This window comes from Charadrius vociferus, unplaced genomic scaffold, assembly GCF_000708025.1.
Source record: "Charadrius vociferus isolate BGI_N301 unplaced genomic scaffold, ASM70802v2 scaffold22, whole genome shotgun sequence".
NCBI lineage: Eukaryota > Metazoa > Chordata > Aves > Charadriiformes > Charadriidae > Charadrius > Charadrius vociferus.
Genome location: NW_009647427.1, coordinates 661,527 through 685,248, shown reverse-complemented (window position 1 = coordinate 685,248; position 23,722 = coordinate 661,527). Strand labels below are relative to the sequence as shown.

Here is a 23,722-nt window from a genome sequence, read left to right as displayed (position 1 = left end):
ACTGCACAACCGCCCTGAGCAACCTGTGCCAGGGGTCAGTCACCCTCACAGTGAAAAGTATTTCCTGATGTTTAGACAGAACCTCTTGTGTTTCAGTTTGTGCCTGTTGTCTCTTGTCCTGTCTCCATGCACCTCTGAAAATAGCTCTGACCTCTTTGCACTCTTCCTTGATGTATTTATATACATTGGTAAGATCCTCCCCGAGCCTTCACTTTTCCAGGTTTAACAATCCAAGCTTTCAGCATGTGCTCACAGGAGAGATGCTCCAGCCCCTTAAAAATCTTCATGGCCCTTTTTTGGACTGTCTTGTATTGAGGAGCCCAGAACTGGAGATAGTACTCCAGGTGTGGCCTCACTAGTGCAGAGTAGAGGGGAAGGATCGCCTCCTTCTGCCTGCTGGTAGTACGTTGACTAATGCAGCTCAGCATACCATTGGTCTTTTTTGCCGCAGGGGCACATTGCTGGTTCATGTTCAACTTGGTGTTCATAAGGACCCCAGGCCCTTTTCTGTCAAGCTGTGTTCCAGCTGGGTGTCCCACAGCATATCTTGGTGCATGGGGTTGTTCCTCCCCAGACACAGGACTTTACACTTCCCCTTGTTGAACTTTATGAGGTTCCTGTCAGCCCATTTCTCCAGCCTGTTGAGGACTGTCTGGATGGCAGCACAACCCTGTGGTGTATCAGCAGCTCCTTTAAGTTTTGTGTCATCAGCAAACTTGCTGAAGGTACATTCTGTCCCATCACCCACTTTATTACTGTCAATGTTAAACAGGACTGGACCCAGTATTGATCCCTTGAGTACACCACTAGTTAAAATATAACTTACAAATCCATAATATTATGAGCATGCTAGTATTCATATTTGCTTTAGTTGGGGATTGGACTAGATGATCTCCAAAGGTCCCTTCCAACCCCTACCATTCTGTGATTCTGTGATGTTCTGTTAAGCTGTCTGGTGAGACATACTGATGTGGTGCCAGCAAATGACCAAATAGTTCTGTAGATAGTTACCTTAAAAAGTGATGTTCGTCGTACTTTGTGATATGAAGTGTTAATGTGAAACTTTAGACAATTCTATGCATTGAAGAGTTTTGGATTTGTATTCTCGTTCCATAGAAATGTCATCCAATTTATGTATTTGAAATAAGTATTTCACAGAGCCTTAATATAAATACAATGCCTACATATTCAAACTCCTGTTAACATTAAAACTGAGGAACTGAACTTCGATAATGTTAATTTTCATAAGTTTGGTAATGTTCTCTCTGGTTTTGTGTGTGGTTTATGGAATACCTTTTAGCATGTCTGCCTAAGCCTTCTAAACTGGACTGCAGGTGATCCTTAGCACTTTTTTTTATGAGGAATAGCATGCTGAAATAAAGCCAAGGGTATCTGCTCTGTATAGTTAATCCTTCATTCAATATGAAGGCTTGAAACAGAGTTGGTGTTATTCTTCAATAGCTTCTCATGGATTCATCAAACTCAAGGAACTGGGAACCATTAGAACTGAATATCCTGAGAAAGAAAACATGACTAGCAGAATAATGTAATAAACTAAAGTGTACTAACTTAATTAGGCAGTGAAAGGCAAGATTACAATTTGATAATAAAGTATGATGAAGAAGCTATTACCTGGTAACTTATATAATGGAATTAAAGCTGCTTAGAGGTGCATGTTAATTCATTTTTGGCATGGGGATTTAGAATCAGAAAGAAATAGAATCAGATCAGAGAGAGAATGCTCTTTCAGAAAGGTTAAAAATGAAATGATCAAAGATGTAAATGAATTCTGAAATAAATGGAAGTTAGTTTCTTAAGTCCTGTGGGGAAGCTAATAGCATAGCCTTGTCTCTGTTCACTTCAATTTTTGCAAGAGCACATCTATGTCTTATTAGGGCCTTGTAAAGATTACTAATTTTATAGGGACTGTTGGGTAGGAAAATTGGAACAGGGACATATTGTCATCCCTTCCTGGTCTTAAATGTAAACACAGGAGAAGGCAATCTAAAGATATAGCAAAAATTTCTCTGTGTGAATTCTGTTCAGAATGCAAATTGATTCTAAAGTTTTGGGATTTTTTCCTCCATCTTTCAGTGATGTGTGGAGATGTTTGTGTCGTATTTTGCTATGTATAATAAGTGCTGTGGTATTATCCAAATGTCACTATCTGGCATGCTATTCTCCCAAGTAAGAGATGAAAACATGGTCTATCTTTAAAGTACTAATACTGCTTTATCTTGCACAGTAGCTTGAATTCTCCATTTAAGTCAGTATTCAACCAACTCTAGGGTGAGAGACATTCAACTTCAGCTGTGTGAAAGTTGGTTTGCTAAGCTAGCTAGCTGTCCAAGCTCTTTTAAAGTTAACAAAGAGAATTGGCAAATTCAAAGACCAAATATTTATGAGTCATAGACATTCATTTTAAGATGAAATAAGTTGTTCTTTGTATGTACTGATTGCTTTCTACTGACTGTAGTGGGGGCCTGATTAACTAGTTGAGGTTGGACATTGAGTTTTTAAGTGAATGAACCTAATGGTGAATTTCCATGGTTGAAATTCCTTAATAAAAAAAACCCCATAAGCGTTTGTTAAGGAAGCCATCGTATCTCTATACCTTTTGTTCTTTTGGTACTCTTAACAAAAAATAGTGGGGGTTGCGGGGAGGCAAAATTGGATTTTTTGTTGTTGTTGGGGTTTCATTTTCTGTGAAAGTAAAAAAAATCTAGTATTGCCTTCTGATGAACAGTTATTGTGGGACAGTATTGGTACTGCCTAACATTCTTCAACAGGTGAAGAATATGAAAATTATTCCAGAATTATTGCTAATCAGGACAGGAGAATATAAAACATTAATCATTTAAATGGATTTGTAATGTACTTCTAGAAAGTCAGGAATTCCCAGTAAGATCTGCTGAACTTTTTCATGAATAATCCATTAAAAATACTGGCAGTAATTTTCCTGGCACTATCTTTTTGCACATTTGCTCTTATTGCTCTTATTCTTGAGACAGTTTCTTCTCCTCCTTCAAATCAAACTTGAACTTTTACACTTTGTGGTTCAGGCCACAGCTCCTTGTCCTGATGTCTTCTGAGAATAATACCTTCTTTCATTTATATGTTTACCCTGAAGGTATTTGATTAATGCGATTCACAGATTGTGACACCTTGCATACCACATGGTGTCTGTGTTGCACTAACTTCACTCCAGTATTTTATAACTGGTCATGCTGGAGTTCCACAAAAGAAAAAAGAGCAATTGCTCAGTTATTTCAGAAATTATCAACATTTAACACAAAAATCTCGTAATGACTCTGTTCTGCATAGACAAGTACCTCACATTAACGGTGTGGAAATGAAGCTGATTTTTCAGGGCTCAAAAGAGTACTGTTTACTCAACGGACCTTTTCCCAAATGCAGTGCTTTCCCACAATAAAGGTTGCTGTGTGAATAGTGCTCTCTGAAGCCTTTGTTAATCTCTTGTCATTTTCTCTTCTCTTTTAGCTGATGGATGCACTGACTGGTCTGTGGATTACAAGAAATATCAAGTTCTAGTGGGAGAACCTGTTCGTATAAAATGTGCACTCTTTTATGGATATATCAGAGCTAATTACTCCCTAGCCCAAAGTGCTGGACTTAGTTTGATGTGGTACAAAAGCTCTGGACCTGGAGATTTTGAGGAACCTATAGCTTTTGATGGAACTAGAATGAGCAAAGAAGAAGACTCCATTTGGTTCAGACCAACAGTGGTACAAGACAGCGGGCTCTATGCATGTGTTATAAGGTACTGTATTTTAATATATTGCATTTTAATTAACCAGATATGAAACATGACTCATACTAGTGAAACTTTGGTGTCAAAGAAACATGTTTTTTGAGCGTGTTCCTTTTTCTTCTCCTGCTGGTACTCCCTTCCCTGAAGTGTTTCACGATTAAGTAGAAATTACTGTTGAATGTTGTGAACATTTTAAATTGTTTTTTTGTAAAAATTTAGGTCACTTATAGCAAAATCCAAAATTTATGACATGGGTGGCGCTGGATGCATAAGTCATGTGTTCCTGCTTCTGATTCTGGTTTACCTCTTACAATCACTGTCCTAGCATAAAAGGTTTCCTTTTCACATTCAGATTTAGCTTCATGGGGATTTTACGTAATGGTTTCATTTAATTAACTTTTTTTTCTGTAAAAAATTGTTATTTGATGTAAAGTAGTTGCATCAAGGAAAATGGAAGGTGAAATTTCATCATTTTTGCAGACATATATCCTCTATAATCACATCTGGCTTAACCTGATAATGGAGGCTGGGTGCCAGATATTTTCCAAAGGTATTTAACCTTCTGATGGATCAAGGTTTATCACAGTAACTTGGACTAGATTCTGCCTCCTGTTTTCTGAAACAGGTGTTCAGCTTCTTTCTGCATCTTCAAAATGGTTTGCACTGAGATTTTTTTTTTTCCAGCCCTTTGCAGTCAAAATAGGTCATCTAGGTACTTTCATATTGTCTCACAGCCTTAGACTAGATTTTCACTAGATGTGAAATCAGGCAAATTAGAATTTGTACATAAAAAGTACAGGGAAGAGTCACTCGTGATTGGTCAAATGTTTGAACGGTTTGCAGTTAGTTGAACAGATGAAGCAGTGTTCCTCTCTGTATATCTATAAAAAGGGTGGTGTGTACTCATGCACAATGGAAAGAGTTAAAAAGACAGAGTAAGGCAACTGAGTGGCTAGGCAAGGAACACACAATGGAGCCGTATCAATGTTGCAAGGAAAATCAGGAAATTGTTTTACCAGCACTTGGAGATGTTTAATGGGTGGGGGTGGGGCGGGGCAGGGGGGAATGCTTTCTGGGTTTTCTGTGGTGAAGGAGATTTTTACCAGATGATGGCTTTTTAAGCACATTTGTTCTTTGAGCTCCACATAACCTGTGAGACATTTTGTATCACATCATTTGTTCAATAACATTTTCAACATGTTTCTTCTGCTGATGGTTTCCTTTAAAAGAAAAACACAAAAAACTACACGTTATGCTACGGAGAATGTTTAGTTATGTTTAGATTAATATTTTTTTCAGGTAAGTATGTAACAGTAGCCATGAAAATGTTAATTATTCCGTAATGTTATTTAAAAGAGCATAATTAATCCTCTCTGTTTAGATAAAGCAAACCTTAAATCTCTGATATTGCACTTTCCAGCAAGTACAGATAAAAGCTGAATTTAGGTAATTAGTCATACTTTAAAACATGTTTATCTTGTCAACCTGTATTCATGCTTTTTCTAAATGGATTTCTTTTTAATCTGGAGTTAGGTGAGGACATGTTTGAATCTGCTTTAAGCTACATGCTCCTTTCTTAGCACATGCTTAGTTTCCAGCTGTCAGTGCTTATACATTTTAGATTGATGATAGATTTTAAAAAAATGCATTACTAATTAGTTTGTGATTCTGAATATTCTTATGAACAGTTACAAAGCCTTTCACCTTGAGGATACCCATTAGAATAAGCAAGTATTGGCTAAATGGTTGGTACTAAGAAGTCTATGCTTGTTATATTAGTATTGCAGTTTTAGATTTGTTGGATGGAACCTTTCAGATATATGATCCAGCTTGGCAGAAGACACAATCCTCATTTCAGTATCAGAGGAATATATTCTTAAATGCATGTTTTGTGCATACAGTCAAAGGTTACTTTCAAATAATTTTGAATGCCCATTTAGAGTCAAGTTTAAAACTTAATACTTTGTGTTCCCTAGATAAACATGCATTTGTTATTTTAATCTGAACTAAATAAAATTAATTACTCAGCAATATAATGGTTCCCTTTTTTCCCTCGATCCTTCAGATTCTTACACTATAAAGTGATTTTCTGACAAAAAAAATGAGGCTCAACTGATGCCATCTGGCAAAATTATGTACTCTATCTGTACTTCCAAAGTCATCGCTGCAGTAATATCTAGAAAAACCTCTCACATCAAATAGCTGTCTACAGCACTTTACTGCTTTTTAGTTTCATCACTGAAATCAGAATACTCAGCCCTGCTGTCACTTTATGCTTGGATACTGGTAGAATATTCCAAAGAATATGGAGAAGGTTTAGTGAACGAGAGCTGTAATTTCTTTCAAGGAACAAAGTGAAGATTGCAGGGATGGGATTTAGGATTTTTTTCTTACAGATTTGAAGCTTTTGTTTATTTTAATGACAAGGGCTTTAAACGCCTTCAGAATGATGTTATAAGCTATTTTAGTTTTGAAGACCAAATTGAGAAGCTCGGTTAAGAGGCTTAAAATTACCTAGTAGCAAACTTATGTTCAGTGTGATGCTTGCAATAATTTTAGTAGGAGAGCAGGGAGAAGAGATGTACCTGTGAGGTAACGAAGGCAGTCAGTAAGGGAGCAAATGGGCAAAACCAGAACTATACTTAGAATAAATGGCTCTGCCTAGTTTTTATTTCAAACTTACTTGAAGGGGTGGAACAGTCCAGTGCTTACTATTTTCTTTGCTCAGAAGCTCCCTTTTTCACAGTTCCATGCCTTTGCTACCTGTGCCAACAGTAAGGAAAAGAAATATATCTATTGCATGGGATGTGCAGAGAACGACATGCTGGAATAGACTGTATGGAACTAAATGAACTACATTAAAAGGGTAGTTAGTGGACCAAACTAATTTCTACAGTGCCAACATTGCAGTAGAAATGTGGGGTTTCATTGAGCAGAAACGTTCACATCATTGTCAGTGAAATTAACCTAGAGATAGCAGTGAAGACGGGCTGTTTTTCCTTCTATGGCAAAGAAACGATCTTCATCCTTATTCACTAGTGTTCACAATACTCTGACCTTTGATTTGTTATCCATGCTTCTCTCTCTACAAAAAGCTGGCTGCCATAAAGGAATTGAGAAAATCAAGACTGAGCCTTATTATCAAGGCACTGCTGCACCCCCATAGCTGGAGAAGAGGAGACAGACAGCTAGAAATAGTTTTCAGCTTACTATGGTCAACAGAAGGAATATGAGCTGATTAGTAGAAAATGCGTGGGCTTATACCCTGCTTTCAGGGAAGAAAATAATGTAGTTTGTTTCAGGTACATCATTGTATCATTCTGCTGCAACTTCCGTGTGCCGCAATTTTAAGGAGGTAGAAGATACAAAATATTAAGTCTGTCAGTCACTTCACATGACCGCTTGTTGTTTATCATATAAGGGCAGTAAATATAACTAGATAAGCCACACAAAGAGTTAATGTATATATTCAACTCAAGCTCCCAGAAATTGTGTGTATGTATATATATACCTAGTGTAACAGTAAGTACTAAGTAGTTTCTGTCAAACTTCCTGCCTCCTTTAATGTTACAAAAAAGCTGAAATATCATTCCTGTCAAACTGACATTTCCTTTGTGTTTTCATCTTTCCTTCCCGGCCTGGAAACTTCTATTGCAGTATCTCCAGTAATGACCCAGCCTAACATGAGCTCAGGTCAATGGCGTCTGAGGAAGGCTGGACGGGCATTTATGTTGAAGTGCTACAATGTGTTGTATTGCAAAAGATGAAACGGGGTTTTATGATACATTCAGCCAGGTTTTTGTATTGGTATGTCAGTTAAACAGTGTTTAGACATCATCTTTATCACCGCATACGGTGTATGTAGCAATTTGGGCATCTTTCTGAATCTGAATATGCTCTTACTAACTAATGACTTTGCTGTTCGCGCTTTAGAACTAGAGATAACGTATTTTCCCTTGTGAAATCAGTTTGGACTTAAAACATGTAACATCTTCCTTTGTCCTCCATTTGTCTTTAATAACTATAGTGGTAGTAGCCCATTTACTTTTCTGTAGTTGAGTCTTTGTGCAGACTTAGTGTGTTTGGATGCTTACAAACATTAATTGCTTTGGTAAGCTGTAATATTTAGTGGAGAAAAATGCACACACTGGAGCAGGTTGCCCAGAGAAGTTGTGGATGCCCCATCCCTGGAAATGTTCAAGGCCAGGCTGGATGGGACTGTGGAGCAACCTGGTCTAGTGGGAGGTGTCCCTGCCCATGGCAGGGGGGTTGGAACTCGACGATCTTCAAGGTCCCTTCCAACTCTAACCATTCTATAATTCAATTCTAAGATTCTATGATTATAAATTACATTATAGATGAAAAACTTTCTCCCACTTTAACAGACTTAAAATAAATTTGTTAGGTATTTATCAGTCCTAAAAATACTGCCTATAGTTCATTCAGTATTATTCAGCTTTGAAGTTTCAAATTCAGATGATTGCCAGGTTCAAACAGGGAATAACAGCAACTATGGAGATGGTCCAAATTTATTTGCAGCCCCAGACAGTAACAAATGTAAGCATCTGCTTGAGAGTCTTCAACTGTTTCTATTAGTCACACACAATCTAGCGTGAAAAAGAGAAGAGAAGAGAAGAGAAGAGAAGAGAAGAGAAGAGAAGAGAAGAGAAGAGAAGAAAAGAAAAGAAAAGAAAAGAAAAGAAAAGAAAAGAAAAGAAAAGAAAAGAAAAGAAAAGAAAAGAAAAGAAAAGGAAGAAAGAATGAAGGAAGGAAGGAAGGAGTGGGTCAGATTATTGTCCAGTCTTGTATTTAGCTCTATTATCCTTGCTATGGCCTTGCACATCTGAAGGTAGAGGCTTCATGCATAACAGTGTTTGTAACAGAGCTTTAATCTTTGCTATTTAGCCCTATTTTAAATATCTCTACTCAACTTTGCAGCGTTTTTTTTTTAAATATATATTTACACAGATATACACATTTAAATAGAAGAACATTAATTTCGTCTATAAAATTTTCAACTAAAACTTCTTCAAATTATCTTTGAAAACCATCACAGTGTAGGGGAATATACAATACTTTTTTTTCCTAGGCATTGTTGGAAACCAGAGATTGCTGTGAATTTATGAAAAATAGTCTTTTACCTTCATCATGCGAAAATTAATTTTAATTTTAGTTAGCATAATTTTTTTCTGTTAGGTAGGATGTATTCCTGTGCTGATGATCTTCAAATACAAAATACTGTGTTTCTGCAGCTTAACAGATCTAGTTTTGACAGATCATGTCAATTATAGCTTAACCAATGTAACTATTTAACTGCTTATGTACAGCTAATTAAAATAATTGCAGCTATATGAATGATGCACTATTATCAGCACATAGTTATTTTGTGAAATAAACATGAGATAATAAATATGAAGTTTAAAGTAAAAACATATGCAATTTATTTTTAGAGAAAATTCCTTTAGCCTTTTGTTTATTTTCTTTTTAAAAAGGCTATGGAGCCTAACCATCTCCTGCAGTAACTTGCTGAATTACCAGTGCTTTTTCAGATATTATGAAGTCTTGTTCTATTCATTTTAAGAATATCTATTTCTATATAGAAATCATTCTTTTGGTTTCTAAAAACAATACAATGCACATAGTCATAGTACGTATGCACACAATGGTTTAATGCATTATCAGAAATCCTCTATACAGAATGTATAAGGAAATCTTTGCTTTAGTGAAGGAAATGGTGAGAAAAAAAAAAAGTACAATTAATTTTTCATAAACCTTGTGCAAGCACCAGTTCTTCGTCATCTTGAATAATGTAAAGCATGTTTGCAGATAGGAATGACCATTTCATGGTACCAACCATTTTTAAAGTGTGTCTTACTGTAGGAAGGGATTTTACCCTGGACATATATACAATATTTTTATTTCTTTATACAGTTTTTACCAATGATTATCTGAAGAAAAGAGTAAATGTTCAGATAACAACTAGATGTTAAATATGAATGAAAATAAAAAACAACAAAAAAAGAGAAAATATCTGAAAATTAAGCCTTGCAGCAGTTTATCTTACAAGTTCAAAAACATGATGTTCCCTAGATCTGCATGGGATCCCTGGTTACATTTAATGGTTTTAGTAACAAAGAAGTCTTGGATGGATGAGAGAAATAAGCTTTCTTAAAGGAAGACCAAATGTGCTAGCAATACACAGAAATAACTCTCAGAAGAGCCTGTTATTCTATTAATTCCTTTAAGTAAGTTCCATCACAGTGGTCATTAACAGAGAAATAGCACTAGAAACAGATTTAAAATTACTCCAAAGTAGTTTGGAATGCAAATCTGCAAGTTTTCATGATTTGTCTTTATTGGGATGCTTTTGAGTGAAGCCCAGGTGTCCTGGATCAGAGCATTGGCCCACACAAAGAAAGTAGTTTTGTCAGCTTTTAGCAAATAGGTATTCATAGGCATATGGCTGAGGGGATGGAAAAGGAAAACAGAAAAGAAAAACAACCAAAACCAGCCAAGGATGGAGGTGTCTTCACTGTTTGAGTTATTTAAATGTTTGAACCACCGTCTCAGGTCTTTGTATAGAAGTCAACAACTCTGACAGCCTCTTGAAGTGGTATGCAAATTCAGGAGAACATTGATCGCACAGAGGAGATGGAGTTTCCTTGGTCCCCTTGCTTTGTGTTGATTTGGGTTGTAGAGAATAAGGGAGGCAAGTAACTGTGCCTCATTATTCCTACACTCCATTTGTAAGCTTGTCTGAGCTTTTCCCAAGGTCTTTTTCTTCAGTGAAAGTGTTGGGTAACCATGACAAGGAAGCTGTCTCATGGTGATCGAGGTTTGATCCATCTCTTTTTCATATGTAAGCTTGGTAAACTAACCAGACACCCACTGTGATTTAGGAATGCCCTGGTGAGTAAAAAAAAGCCCTCAGGCTAACATTAGGGATTCATACAGGTTGGGTTGCTGGAGCTCATGTTAAGCATCCTGTACAGATGGAAAAAGCAGTTGCTAGTTCATAGAAATAAGTGTCATCTGGATTTTCTTGAAGTTAATGCTTGTTGGAAGTCAAGTGCTTGAAATCTACTCATTCTCCATTGCCCATGTCCTTCTGACACTGCAGGAGGTCAGCTGTCTCACATTAGTATCTTTATTGTACATGATGATAAATACCTTTCACATACATCAGGACAAAACAAATGTCTAATACTGAGGAAATAAACAGGTGAGCACAGGGTACCTCTTCTTATTGTTAAGTTGATATAAGCTATGCATAATGCTAAATTCCAGTGTGTGTTTGCTGTTTGCTTGGTTCAGCAAGAACTTGACACTGAAAAACACACAAGCGTGGTGGTGAGTAGATAAAGGAATGATACGATCTTTACAGTGGGTAGAGTTTATGATTCTAAGTGAAGAGTCTTGGTGGACTACATGTAAGCAAGTCTGAGAACTAAAAGATTTAGTCCAGAGAATTGTTTTAGGTAAGATTTCATTAAAGGATATATTAATTTATACTGAGGGAAAGATAAGTAATGCCTGTACTTACCCAAATTAGGGGATGGGTGTTGATATTGGAAAAGAGGAAGTTGGTATATTTGACTGAGCAGAAGACATTGTTAATATCCCAGTTTAACAGCTCTGAACTTACAGGAATGGCAGACAATGCTTGAGGAGGTAATTATTTGAAGAAAAGCCTTCTGTGTGACACCAAGTTTCTTTTACTACTAATTCTTTTGTTGTTGAGATACTTGCTGAAATGCAGCAATGTAAGAAAAAACTTAGTCTGACTTTTGCATCCACTATTTTATTAAAGGTTGGATTTTTCCCAAAAAGCACTTTTAACAAACCAGTTTCACTTGTCCTTTGATTGTCAAGGTTATTCTTGTCACAACTAAACTAACGCTTCAGACCAAAAAAGTAACTCTTCAGGTATTGTGTCAGCCTAATAGTAAACTATGACTGTGATGTTTGTTTTTGTAGCTGTAACTTAAGAGGGAGAAGTCCTAACGTATTCAGGTTGCATTAATATGCATTGTTTGTAATAAGAAACAGTTTCTCTTTTGTTATAGGGTAGGCAGTATTTTTTCCATTTTATGCTCTCCTGTTAACTTCATCAATCTTAGAAGACGACCAAAAGCCATGTAGCAGTATGGAATAAGTGGATGATCAGCTAGTAATAATATGGGCCTCCTACCTTTTATATGATCATTAAAGCTTGCTCTTAACATCTTAATACAATTTGAATTAAATTCTGTCCTGCAAATGCTTACCTTTCTGTATACAAGCAGCCTGCGAGCATCAAATTCAGTTTAAGCATCTAGATGCTAAATAGCTGCATGTGAACTATTTCCTTCTTTAATTCCCATTGTTTTCAGGCCGGAGAGCAATTTAGCTGATGTTAGAATATAGCTAAGGCTTGATTTGGTTACACAGGGATAGGTGTTTAAAACTATTTTAGAGGCACTAGAAGTGTTTCCAAGATATTTGCAAAGGAATGACATATATGGCACTGGATCTGGAGGAAGCTGAAAGTGGAATACATTTGGGCAAGCCACATGCCACTGCACACCCACTCTTGGGTAAATAAAATGAGCTTTTTGTGTCTTTTCAGCTAAACCATTTGTGAGGCTCCATCATCCAGACTGACAGCTACAGTAGGAGTTTAGATATAGCACACAGGTATATGAATGTAAGTGGATCACAGAACTGAAATGTCTTCAGATGAATCCCAAACTAAATTAACTTCATTTGTGTATTGACATCACATACGCTGAAATTCACTGGCTGATGTGGAAGTTATGGGACGTAGCTCTGTACTCCGTGCTATGTCATGAGACTGACATTTTAAAATATTAAACTTATTTGAAGAGTCTGTAATGTAAGAATGTAATGTGATTGAATTAATTTATAACCTAAATTCTTCTGAAGTGCAAATCTAAAATAGTGGTTGAGGCTCCCAAAATTTATCAAACTGACTTAAAAGCCATCAGTTCAACAAACAAGATTTTTTCCTAGTAATTAGATTAACATTTCCAAGGTTTCTGCACAAATAATATTACAAATGCTCCCTTCAAAAATGGAAAGAAAAGTAGCAGCTGAGATTCTTTAGTCAGACTCCAAGAAGCACCAAATATTAGAGGATCTTTGGTGAAGTCTTGCATGACTTTCTCAGAAGGGGTGAATCTGAAAAGGGTGTGTGTGCCATAACCCAGAAAGGTTACAAATACAGAAGAGAGAAAGATGATAACCTGCCTACTGACTACTTTCTGGTGCCCCTATGGCAGGAATGAGTAAAGATGAGAAGAAGGTGCTATGTTTTCAGGATGTCTTTGGAACAATTCAAGCAACCCTTTCTTCCCACAGCAATTAGACTTTTTCCCCCAAACCAAGACTGATCTAAAGCAGTCCTAGCACTGTTCAGAAGTTCTTTCATGGTTCTTGTTCTGATCCTTGCTTCTCTCTCCCTTCATGAATCAGAGAAAGGCAGCCAATATTACAAAAAAAAAAAAGTTATGTGGTCCCTAGTGTACAGTGTCCTCTATTTTGATGAAATCACAAAAAATCCTGTGACTTGCTCTTTATCTGATACAGGAAGAAAAGAGAAACATTTTATTGCAAGTCTTCAGGCTGGGGTTTTATTATTTATCAAGGAGGTTATTGAAAATTCAGTAAATGTAGGAGGATGCGCAGTGAAAAAATTAAATAAGAGAAAAATGTTCAGATTTTTCTTTTATTCCTTACCTTTGAGGAGAAATATTTCAAGAAAACTTAGATGCAAATCAGGTGGACATTTGGAAACTTGGTATAGTCAAATCAAAAACATTGAGGGGGAAAACAGTCGTAAAAGTATCAATGAAAAGTAAGTAGACTGTAGTGAAATAAATCTTATCTTTTCATTTAAGTTTTCCAGTATATCTAATAGATTCTTTTTTTTTTTTTTTTTTCTTTGTCAATCCAGCAAATAATTACTGAAATTCTGGCTTCTAGATAAAAGCACTAGTAAGAGATTTTCAGGTGCAGTGTGTTTGGTTGTGGGTTTTTTGTTTATTTGTTTACTTTTTTAAAACAACTTTTAGTGGTAATATTATTCTTCCAGAGAAAATCTTGAAAACAGTGAATAAAAAAAAATTCCAAGAACTGGAGAAAGTTTATAAGATACCTCTCAGCTCATACACATGGCTCTAGATTCCTCTGTGTGGTTTTGTTTTTGTTTGGGATTGGGTTTTTTTGGTTCTCATTGCTCATGAGAAGATATTGTAAAAAAAAAAAAAAAAAAAAAATTAATGTGAAAATTACTCAGCTGAGCTACATGACCAGAAGGCAAAGTTTTAAATACAAGAAGACCAAATAAATAATAACAATAAAGGGAATAATTGGGACATTAAAAAAACTGTCTTGACTATTTTGAGAAGTTATCTCACTGGTTTTGATCATCAAAAAATTTTGCGCCTATCCTTTTAGAAGAAAAATAGTATCTCTCATCAAAAAGATGGAGGGTGTAAACAGGTGAAGAAGAAATTGAAGAGTAAATGCATTAGTCTATAGAATCTTGAAGGCAAACTATCAATGTTCTCGTGTTGGAAAGCCTTGCTCTGACTTAATTTTGTTTTACTTGTTTTTTCAATCTCTAAAGTCTTTAAGAAATAAAGAAATCCCTCTGTTTCTCTAATCATGTCTCTAAATAATTTTTGAGCGGATTATATTGATGAAGCCTGTGAATTTTATCTATTTTCACTGTGGCAAGGGTTTTTTATGTAAAATTGTTTTAAACAGTGATGGCTATTAAGATGTGTTATCCCTGTTTTTGAGGGTGTCTTCCAGTAGTCATAGATGGGTTCATCAAAATTTATAATCTGAAAGTCTACTAATAAAAACAGAAACTTGAGAATAGATGCTAAAGAAAGTCTCTGCTACATATATTATTATAAAATATATAGTTAATTAAAAATATGTATTATAAACTACTGCTGGAAAGACTGTGCATCACTGTTCTGCTAAAAATGATATTTAGCATTTATGTGGGATTTTTTGTTTCTTATTCAAAATGTAAACTAGATGCTGCCCATCTCTCTGAGATGGTATAGTTAATAATTAACACTCTTGCTGAAGAAAAACGAAGATCCAGACCCTCAAGATGATAAATATCTTGAAAAACAGTTCATGAACACTATCACATTTGTGTATTTCCTGGGACTGAGGAAAAGGGGGATTTTGATTAAATAATTTGGATAATAATATATTGGTTTAGTAGCATCCGTTCTCAAATGTTCTTGTCCATTAAAGTGTGTATGGATAAGATATTTGATGTAAACAGTTCGTGATCTCATTATGAGATAGCTGATAGCTGGTGACCGTGGAGGGAACTGGAGGAAAAAAAGCAATAAATATGCCTTTACACAGCCTGTATGTTAATGAAATATTGCCTTGGAAACATAGGGCATGAGGAGAAGCAGGTTACTTATTGAGTCTGGCAATGTCAAATAGCAGGTTTTCCATAGAAATGCTGATGCACGTGAATCAATAGTCTAGTGTGAAGAGGGTAGAGTAGTTGGAGAAGTCATGCAAGACCTCAAGGTGACTTCAGGTTTGATGTGCTGGAAGCAATAAAATGAGTAACACCTAAACTGTTTGGGTTCCAAGAATCTCTCTCTTGTTCTATTATAATAAAGTCAGAGTTCACATGTAAGCATAAGATAAATAAAGATCCATGTTTGCAGTGACCATATTTCGTAACGAATTTCTTCATCAGTTCCAGCAGTGACTGTAAAATGATTAAAGTGTAACTCTTTTGTAGTATCTATCCAGACTCACTGGTAGTCTGAAATTGGTGAATTTACAATTTATTGGTTCTGTAATATCTTCCAGACATAAAGCTTACAAGCAGACTTAACAAGTAAAAAATATTTGTAACAATTAAAATAATATTGTGCAGATATTCCCACTAGGGGAAAACTAATGACATTTGCATATTTGGTGCTTGCTTAGTGCTACCATCTGTAAGAGTGACATAGCCTGGTGCTGCTAATTTCAAAGGTGATGAGACTGACCCAAGAAATTTTTAGGTATTTAATTGCAGAGGCTGAGAAGATGATCAAAGGTCAAGGTTGTCTCTAGAATCTTAATGCCGCCTCTTATTGCAGGAAGCATTATGATATAACCTTTGAGTTCTAAATTTGGACTTCATTTAGAAAATTAATCAAGATTGGACAGTGAGGAAGACTCCTGTTTTCAAGACTTGGCATCTTGAAAAAATCCATAGTTGCACACCAGCATATGCATACATATACACATGCATACTGAAACAAGAAAGAGAATTAAAGAAAAGGAGGGGTGATATCAAGACAGTTGATAAGGATATGCTTGAAAACTGGATTTGATTTTTGTCTGTCACAGACTTCTTACGTGAATATGGCCAAGTCATTGGAACAGGTTTGGTCTTTCTCTTTCTGAGGCTGCACTGTGGATTCCTGCCACTCTTTTTTCAGGCTGCGCCCCTGTAAGGCATTATTTCAAGTTTTTCTTTGATAGAATGATAATAACAACTATGCAAATTAAATTTGTCAGTCAGCAGGCATACAATATGCTATTTCTGTGATTTTTGGCTTTTATATTTTCAGCATTGCGTGCTAAATCTTGACATAAACTATTTCAAATACATGGCAACATGTAAGGAGATAAGGTGGCTTTTTTGGTTTAGCTGTTTCAACTGGATTCATTTTCATACATATCCCTGTTGTCTGACAGTGAAAATGATCCCAAAGTTTTGTCTTTAGTGAAATATAATTAGAGGGTTGTATGTAAAAATAAAAAACTTTTTAAAAAGTAGTTTAAAAAGGAAATGTAAAAAGGGGTTTTTTTTTGCCTGATATGTTAAGTTGCTTTATGAGCCTTGAAGAACAGAAATTGCTTTTTATAAAATCTCTTTTCAGTTATTTACAATAAGTAGTGAAAAGAACAAAAAATGGACAACTGATTCCTCCCCCCCCCCCCTTCAAACAAGTCTTTCCACTTTGAAGAACAAGATGAACTGGATAGATTTAGCAACGAGGAATAATCAACTGCACAATCAGCTTTATTTCTGTGTTATTCTTGAGTTTTTAAGATCAAGTTGGCAGTCTTCTAAGGACAGAGTGTACAGATTAAAGTTCATCACCTTCAGCTGTGGGTTATTAAAGTGACAGAATGATTGCTCAAACAAGCAGAAGTACTAATGCTTTTTCAGTGACATTTTCAGTACATGTTTTTGTTGTGTTATTTTTTCCCCTGAAATATCTGTCTACCTTTTCTGGATGTTACAATTAACCCCATTCAATATAAACCTCTTGGTTCAGTGGTTGGTCCCATGCGTAGTTCTGCCTCAGTGTTCACTCTGGGTTTACTGTGGTTTTGTAAACTTTTATGGCAACTGAATATAATTCTTCTTTACAATGTGTGGCCCCTCACCTCAGGCAAAGGCCAGGCGGGTTGGGGATTTTTGTATGGTAGTAGTCAGGCTTTGAATTATGCATTCAATGCCCAAATAAGATGCCTATAACAAATCCATGAAGGGAGAGAGCAGGGGAGAGTAGGGGAGAAGTCCAATGTACAAGACATCAGCACTGTATTTCTTGGTCTCGCTGTATGCTGTAGCAAGAAAAACATGTCCCGAATAACCCATGGGACAATACTTCACTAAAGGCTTGCGGAGAGCTGCAGGGAGAAGTGTTGGCAGTCATAAGATGTTAGGAAAGATACAAGTGATTTTTCTTCTATAGGCAGGTCAGACCCAGCTAGGACCTGGGGAAGAAGAGAGAGGGATGATCCAGGGAGGGAAAGTGGGCCGTTGGTATCACCAGTTGGAAAGAAAAGGAGTGTGAAAGCTTCTTGGCACTTCAAGAGAAATCTTTTCAATGCCTAAGGGCAAAATTTAAGAGACTGCAGGTTTTCACCTGTGCATAGCAGCTGCTCTTGACCCCATTTCCAGTTCTTCTCACTTCACCTGTTATTCTGCATTCTCGTATTCAGTGTTGTGTTCTGCCAGTCAGAAAGTGGGCTTCAGTTACTGTTGCTTTTCTAGATCCAGCAAGAACTATTTCTCTCCCCCACAATTTCTTGGAAAGGTGCTTCTGCATTTTTGCTGCCTTAATAACTGGAACTCTTCTGCTTCATGCATAGATTTGAATATACATATACATGTATTACTTGAAGAGAAATACATTTATATATGATATACATGTGTGCATATGTATATGCAGGTAATAATAAGATTAATGACTTTGAGGCACAGGTTCACAGCTACTCTCAATCTAGATGCTGTAAACATTATTCTCACATTACAAGTAGCAATCAATAACCTCCAGCTGTTGTATGTTATTAAACGAAGATTACATTATTAAAGACGCACATAGAATGATCATAGAATGGTTGGGGTGGGAAGGGACCTTCAGAGACCATCTAGTCCAACCCTCCTGCCAAAGCAGGGTCACCTACAGCAGTTTGCACAGGATGGTGTCCAGGTGGGTTTTGAATATCTCCAGAGAAGGAGACACCACAGACGCTCTGGGCAGCCTGTTCCAGTGCTCTGTCACCCTCAAAGTAAAGAAGTTTTTCCTTATGTTGAGATGGAATTTCCTGTGTTCCAGTTTGGGCCTGTTGCTCGTTGTCCTGTTGCTGGGCATCACTGAAAAGAGTGTGGCCCCATCCTCTTGATACCTGCCCTTTAGATATTGATAAGCCTTGATGAGATCCCCTCCCAGTCTTCTCTTCTCCAGGCTAGACATACCCAGTTCTCTCAGCCTTTCCTCATTTGAACTAATTCATGTTGCTTTGACAGGTTTATGAGAACAAAAATTAAAAGAATACGATTATAACTACTGTCCAAAGAGTTTGCTCAGGGTTTAGCGTCAGACCTCACGTGGTTGTGTCTTTACAGATAATAGGTAAATGACAGGCACAGGCAGTTTGTCTAGGTGTTACACTGTATCTACTAAAATAACTGTGGCTCATTGTATCTTCAGCATTGTTTAAAGTATGACTACTAATACCGTACTTTACTGCCAAAGGTTGAGTCACATGCATTCAATGCTGTGTTCATGATTAGCGTTACATACTAAAAGTAGCTTTGCTAGTAACATCTTTGCTTTTGGCTACAGTTTTCTTGTATTGTTCTTTCTGTTTGTGGATTCTTGGCAAAAGACGAGGTCTTATAAAAACTAAATTTATTTCAGCATGATATTTAAACTCAAGGCAAACGAAAAATAATTTGCCTCTTAGTACAAATTTGCCTTTTAGTGCAAATGTGCTTCTGGAATCCCTTTTCAGTCAGTGATGGGGGAATGAAGAATAAGGTGCCTAGACCTCCTGGCCTTGTATCTGTTCAGCACATGAACAAAGCAGATTCTCAGTCTCAGCAAACCCCAAGTCTTTCTACTAGAATGCAGACAAGGGACATGTGGGATGCAGTGTCCTGCAGTATGTTGCCACATAACACTAATAATAAAGTACAAAAATCAAAAGATGAGGCTTCTAAACAAACATATTTACGCAATTCACTACAAAAGCACTGGATATGCAATATTCCAGGGTTGACAAGCATTAGGTTTTGCCACAGCTCCGAGCTGAGCTGGAGAAGAGTATTTTGAGAATGTGCACTTAAACTAATGCTGCAGCAAAAAATAAAATAAAATAAAAAAATCTTTAACTGTAGCCACTGTTCTGGCTTCAAGGCACCTGAATCTCATTTACTTCAGGAACAATTCTTTCCCCAATAAGCAAGGGGTTATACTATTACCGAAGTGCAGAAAATACAAGTACTTTTCAGTAGAAAAATGTTCCCTCCCAAAGTGCCCGAGTTTTGCCTGAGATTCTGACAACTTAGCCACTGGAAATTGGCTGATAAATCCAATGGGACCTGGATTTGCAATTATCAGCTTGTATTAGAAGCTGCAGAGCTCTTAAAAAACATATCAACACATTATTTCCTTCTATCATCACTAATGTGTTTTCATTTGAAGTATAATTCAAGTGTTGCTGCTAATGTTCTTGTTAACCACGTAGAGTCTTAACTTGAATGTAGGGGTACTCAGTTAAGCAGCTGGAACTTGGGAATTGAGTCTACATAAGTTACACATGAAGTAAGGCAAGATTTTTAAGTTGCTCATGCAGTCATCCCAAGTACATGTCATTTAATGGTCACTTTCACACAGTCAAGGTTTATTTGAGGGGTGTTAATCTAAGAATAGAAAACTTCAGTTAACTCTTCTGTGAAAACAACTGGCTCTACATTAATCTTTTGGCTCAAGTTTTCAGGATGAGGCAGAAAAAGGAAAAAACTACTTCCCTGGGAGTTTGCAGTCAAATATTCTAGTTTGAAAGGTGAAAGGTTAATGAAAAACTTGGATAGTGCAGTGATAAAACTATATACAAATTTATAAGGAAATGAAATCCTTTGTATTCAGTTCAGGATATGCAGTAAGTAAAATCGGGACCTGCATACTGAGTGGTAAGATAGAAAGAAAGATGAGATCAGAGCACATTTACTGGGGATTGTACATCCAGAGTACTAAATAAGAAGAGGAAGTGGCTGAGTGGAGGAAAGACTGGGGGGGGAGGGTGGGGGTGGGGGGAATGTGCTCATGCTATTTAAAGATAACATTGTAATATAAGCACACAGGGTGGCAGGATTAAGGAAACTTTAATTACTGCATTCCTTTCCATCTGATTTTTTTACTTCATATTTTTTGTTCATGCCTTTTAAATCTACAGATTGCATGGCAGTAGAATTGTATGCTTTAAATTTTAATGGGGTGTGTATACCTTGTTAAAATTAATATGTCGTCTCCAACTCTTCTGTCCTGTGAATTTTACCCCAGGCTCTATAGCACTATAGGTAGAAAGTTTATTAGCAGATTGTATAGATTTAATGTTACACAAAATTATTTTGAGTCCTTGTCCTTCTTAAAAACTTCTCTAAGATGGTGACAAGATTCAACAGCGACACTCGCAGCTTTCCCATTTCTAGGTTGTATCGTTCTCTTAGGCCTCCACGTGGGAATGAGCAGGACAAGTGTCCCCGGGCAGGCGCATTTGATGCTGGTGGTGACACTGAGGGTGCGTCTGACCTCCCCACTGCAGAGTGCTGGCTGCTACATGCTGAAATACCCTCTTCCCAAAAGATTTCCTTCACAGTAGCATTGCTTTCAGGTTTGGAAAGTGCCAGTCCCTTTTGCGGCTCACAGCAATGTTGCATTGATCCATTCATCACTTGAAATGAGAAGAATGGCCTTGGAGAAACATAAGATCGACTGGGCTGTTATGATACACTGACGGTAAATACTCCATTCGTGCTTATAGAAATTGCTAATTTTTCCATTTGGCTCTCAAGTGCTGAAGCCAAAACAGCATGCAGACTCCTTTATGGGCCCCAGGAACACTCCCTCATGCTCAAGTCTGTTCATTATTCAAGGGCTGTTACATTAGAACAGTTGTCTGGCCTGAAATATTGCCCCTTGCTTTTGAAAAACTGTTCCGTTTTTCCACTATGAATAGTTTTCCTTATCAGATTTTTTTTTCTTTTTTTTTTTTCGGGAAAGTTTATTTTGAACTCATTCTAAAACCGGACAGGTCCCAGCATTAGAATTGTTGTTCACAGGGAGCCTTCAACAGGGAATGAATGAAAACAGACATTCTGTTAACCTCTTGTATTGTTCACCAGAGAGAAAATACCTAGTTGTTAATTAGAGCAATAAGCCAGAATGTAATAATGTACAATTTGTTTAGAGTGGTACTTTTAAGCTGTACTTTCCTATTCTTTAGGAGAAAATTCCTCCCACATATCTTCAAATCTTGTGGGTGTTCAGTGCATGAGGAAAAATGGCAAAGGCCAAATGAAATGAAGTCAGCTAAAACAAAAGAGTTTGGATGATTTTTTTGTTCTCCCTTTTTCTAACGTGCTTATATTCAAAATAGTAAGACGAACGAGATTAATCAGTAAATGCTGCTTCTGTGGACCTGATACGGTCTGAAAATGTGACTTGCACCAGCTTTCATGACAGTGACATTCTGTCAGTGAAAAAAGTAAGATACAATTGCATAGAAAAATAATATGAGAGAAATATGTTATGATCCAGATTTTTCTGAGGTGTTCTTCAAGCACTGAAAATGGGAGTCCCCCAGTCCCACCAGGGCAGAGCAGGCACAGCTGGTTGCTGGATGAGTTAAGCTGTGCTGGACAGTGGGTCCCTGCTGTGTCTTACATGTAAGACTTCACATAAAGTGATTTACATAGGATGGCAGGTGTTGTCTTAGGTGGGATATAGGGGGTGTCCAAGTACGTATGTCTTCCCTCTAAAATGATGGGAGGGGGGAATAAAAATATCGATGAGGCTCTATAGCAGACTGTGGCGTAACATTCTTGCATGAAACAGAACAGCAAATATTGCATGAAAACCTTAACTTTGGGAAACTACAGTGAATCCTACTGTCAGTGTCTTCTCAAAGTCTCATTTAAACAGTGACTTTGAATGAGCAATCTGCTTGTGTTTCAGGCCTTTGCTGCTACTGAGATCATTGACATGCGGTACTTACTTTGACCTCCATGTTTTACTCATTGGTGTTTAGACAATGGTTCAAAGGAATTTAATTTGAGTGACAGAATTACTATTACAGACTCTTTAGTTTTAGCATTGTGAAGACGGCTAAAAGGGGAGTAATGTTTTTGAGTGAACAGTTACATAATCAATAAAGTTTTGAGCATTTCATATGCACTAACATCTAACTCTTTCCGCTTCTTCAATAGTTCTATCTGGAAGAGGTGTGAGAGACAAATTTATGTTAGTTGAAGTATATCAAATTCGCAAATTTTGCAAGTTACAATACAGAAACGATATTTCTTTGTACTTCTGTAAATCTGAATTGCATCATGGACGCTATTTATTTTTAAAGTATAAATAATCCCTGTGAGTGGGATGATGGTTTTGATTTTCTTTTGCTAAAAAAAGGATAAACTATATGGTGTAAGGGGACCATCACCTGGTACTCAATAACTGTTACGCAGCAATTGATAGAAATCAGTAAAGAATTAATTTTCAAGTGTTTAGAGTTTTATGATGCAATATAGTTAGCAATCACAAGCAAATGTGGGTCACTTACTTATCCTGTACTACACTCAGAATTGTTGCGGTTCATTTTTCTATTCTCATTTTAAGTGCTTAAAGGGTCTATTTTTTCAATCATTTCAGATTCATTAATTAGCAAATTACCACTTCAGTTAAAAGAAATTTAAGGGGTTTGACATGCAGAGTATGTCAAAAAGAGGTCTTTCAATATTTACAGTATTTGTGATCCTGGCTAGGTCATGAACTTTGTATGAATTAATGCATTTAGATAAGTGATCAAAGTGGAAATAATGCAAAAAATAATCTAAGTCTTGTTCAAAATGAGCAAAAACTCCGAAGATCCCCAGGGGTCAGTACTGGGTCCAGCCCTGTTCAATATATTCATCAATGATCTGGATGAAGGGATAGAGTGCACCATCAGCAAGTTTGCTGATGACACAAAACTGGGAGGAGTGGCTGACACGCCAGAAGGCTGTGCCACCATACAGCGTGACCTGGACAGGCTGGAGAGTTGGGCAGAGAGAAACCTTATGAAGTTCAACAAGGGTAAGTGTAGGGTACTGCACCTGGGGAGGAATAACCCCATGCATCAGTAGAGGTTGGGGGCTGACCTCCTGGAGAGCAGCTCTGTGGAGAGGGACCTGGGAGTCCTGGTGGACAACAGGATGACCAGGAGCCAGCAATGTGCCCTGGCGGCCAAGAAGGCCAATGGCATCCTGGGGTGCATCAAGAAGAGCGTGGCCAGCAGGTCGAGGGAGGTCATCCTCCCCCTCTACTCTGCAGTGGTGAGGCCACATCTGGAGTACTGCATCCAGTTCTGGGCTCCCCAGTTCAAGAAGGACAGGGATCTGCTGGAGAG

At 37.1% G+C, this 23,722-nt stretch overlaps 1 protein-coding gene across 1 annotated transcript in view; it reads left to right on the top strand.

The window, feature by feature from the left end:
* The first annotated feature begins 3,081 nt into the window (after positions 1-3,081).
* IL1RAPL1 (interleukin 1 receptor accessory protein-like 1) overlaps positions 3,082-23,722 on the top strand; it is a 355,957-nt gene continuing 335,316 nt past the window's right edge. Inside the window, exons 1-2 of the mRNA XM_009880548.1 lie at positions 3,082-3,130; positions 3,502-3,781. Coding sequence (XP_009878850.1) covers positions 3,082-3,130; positions 3,502-3,781 — 329 coding nt within the window. The remainder of the gene's footprint in view (positions 3,131-3,501; positions 3,782-23,722) is intronic.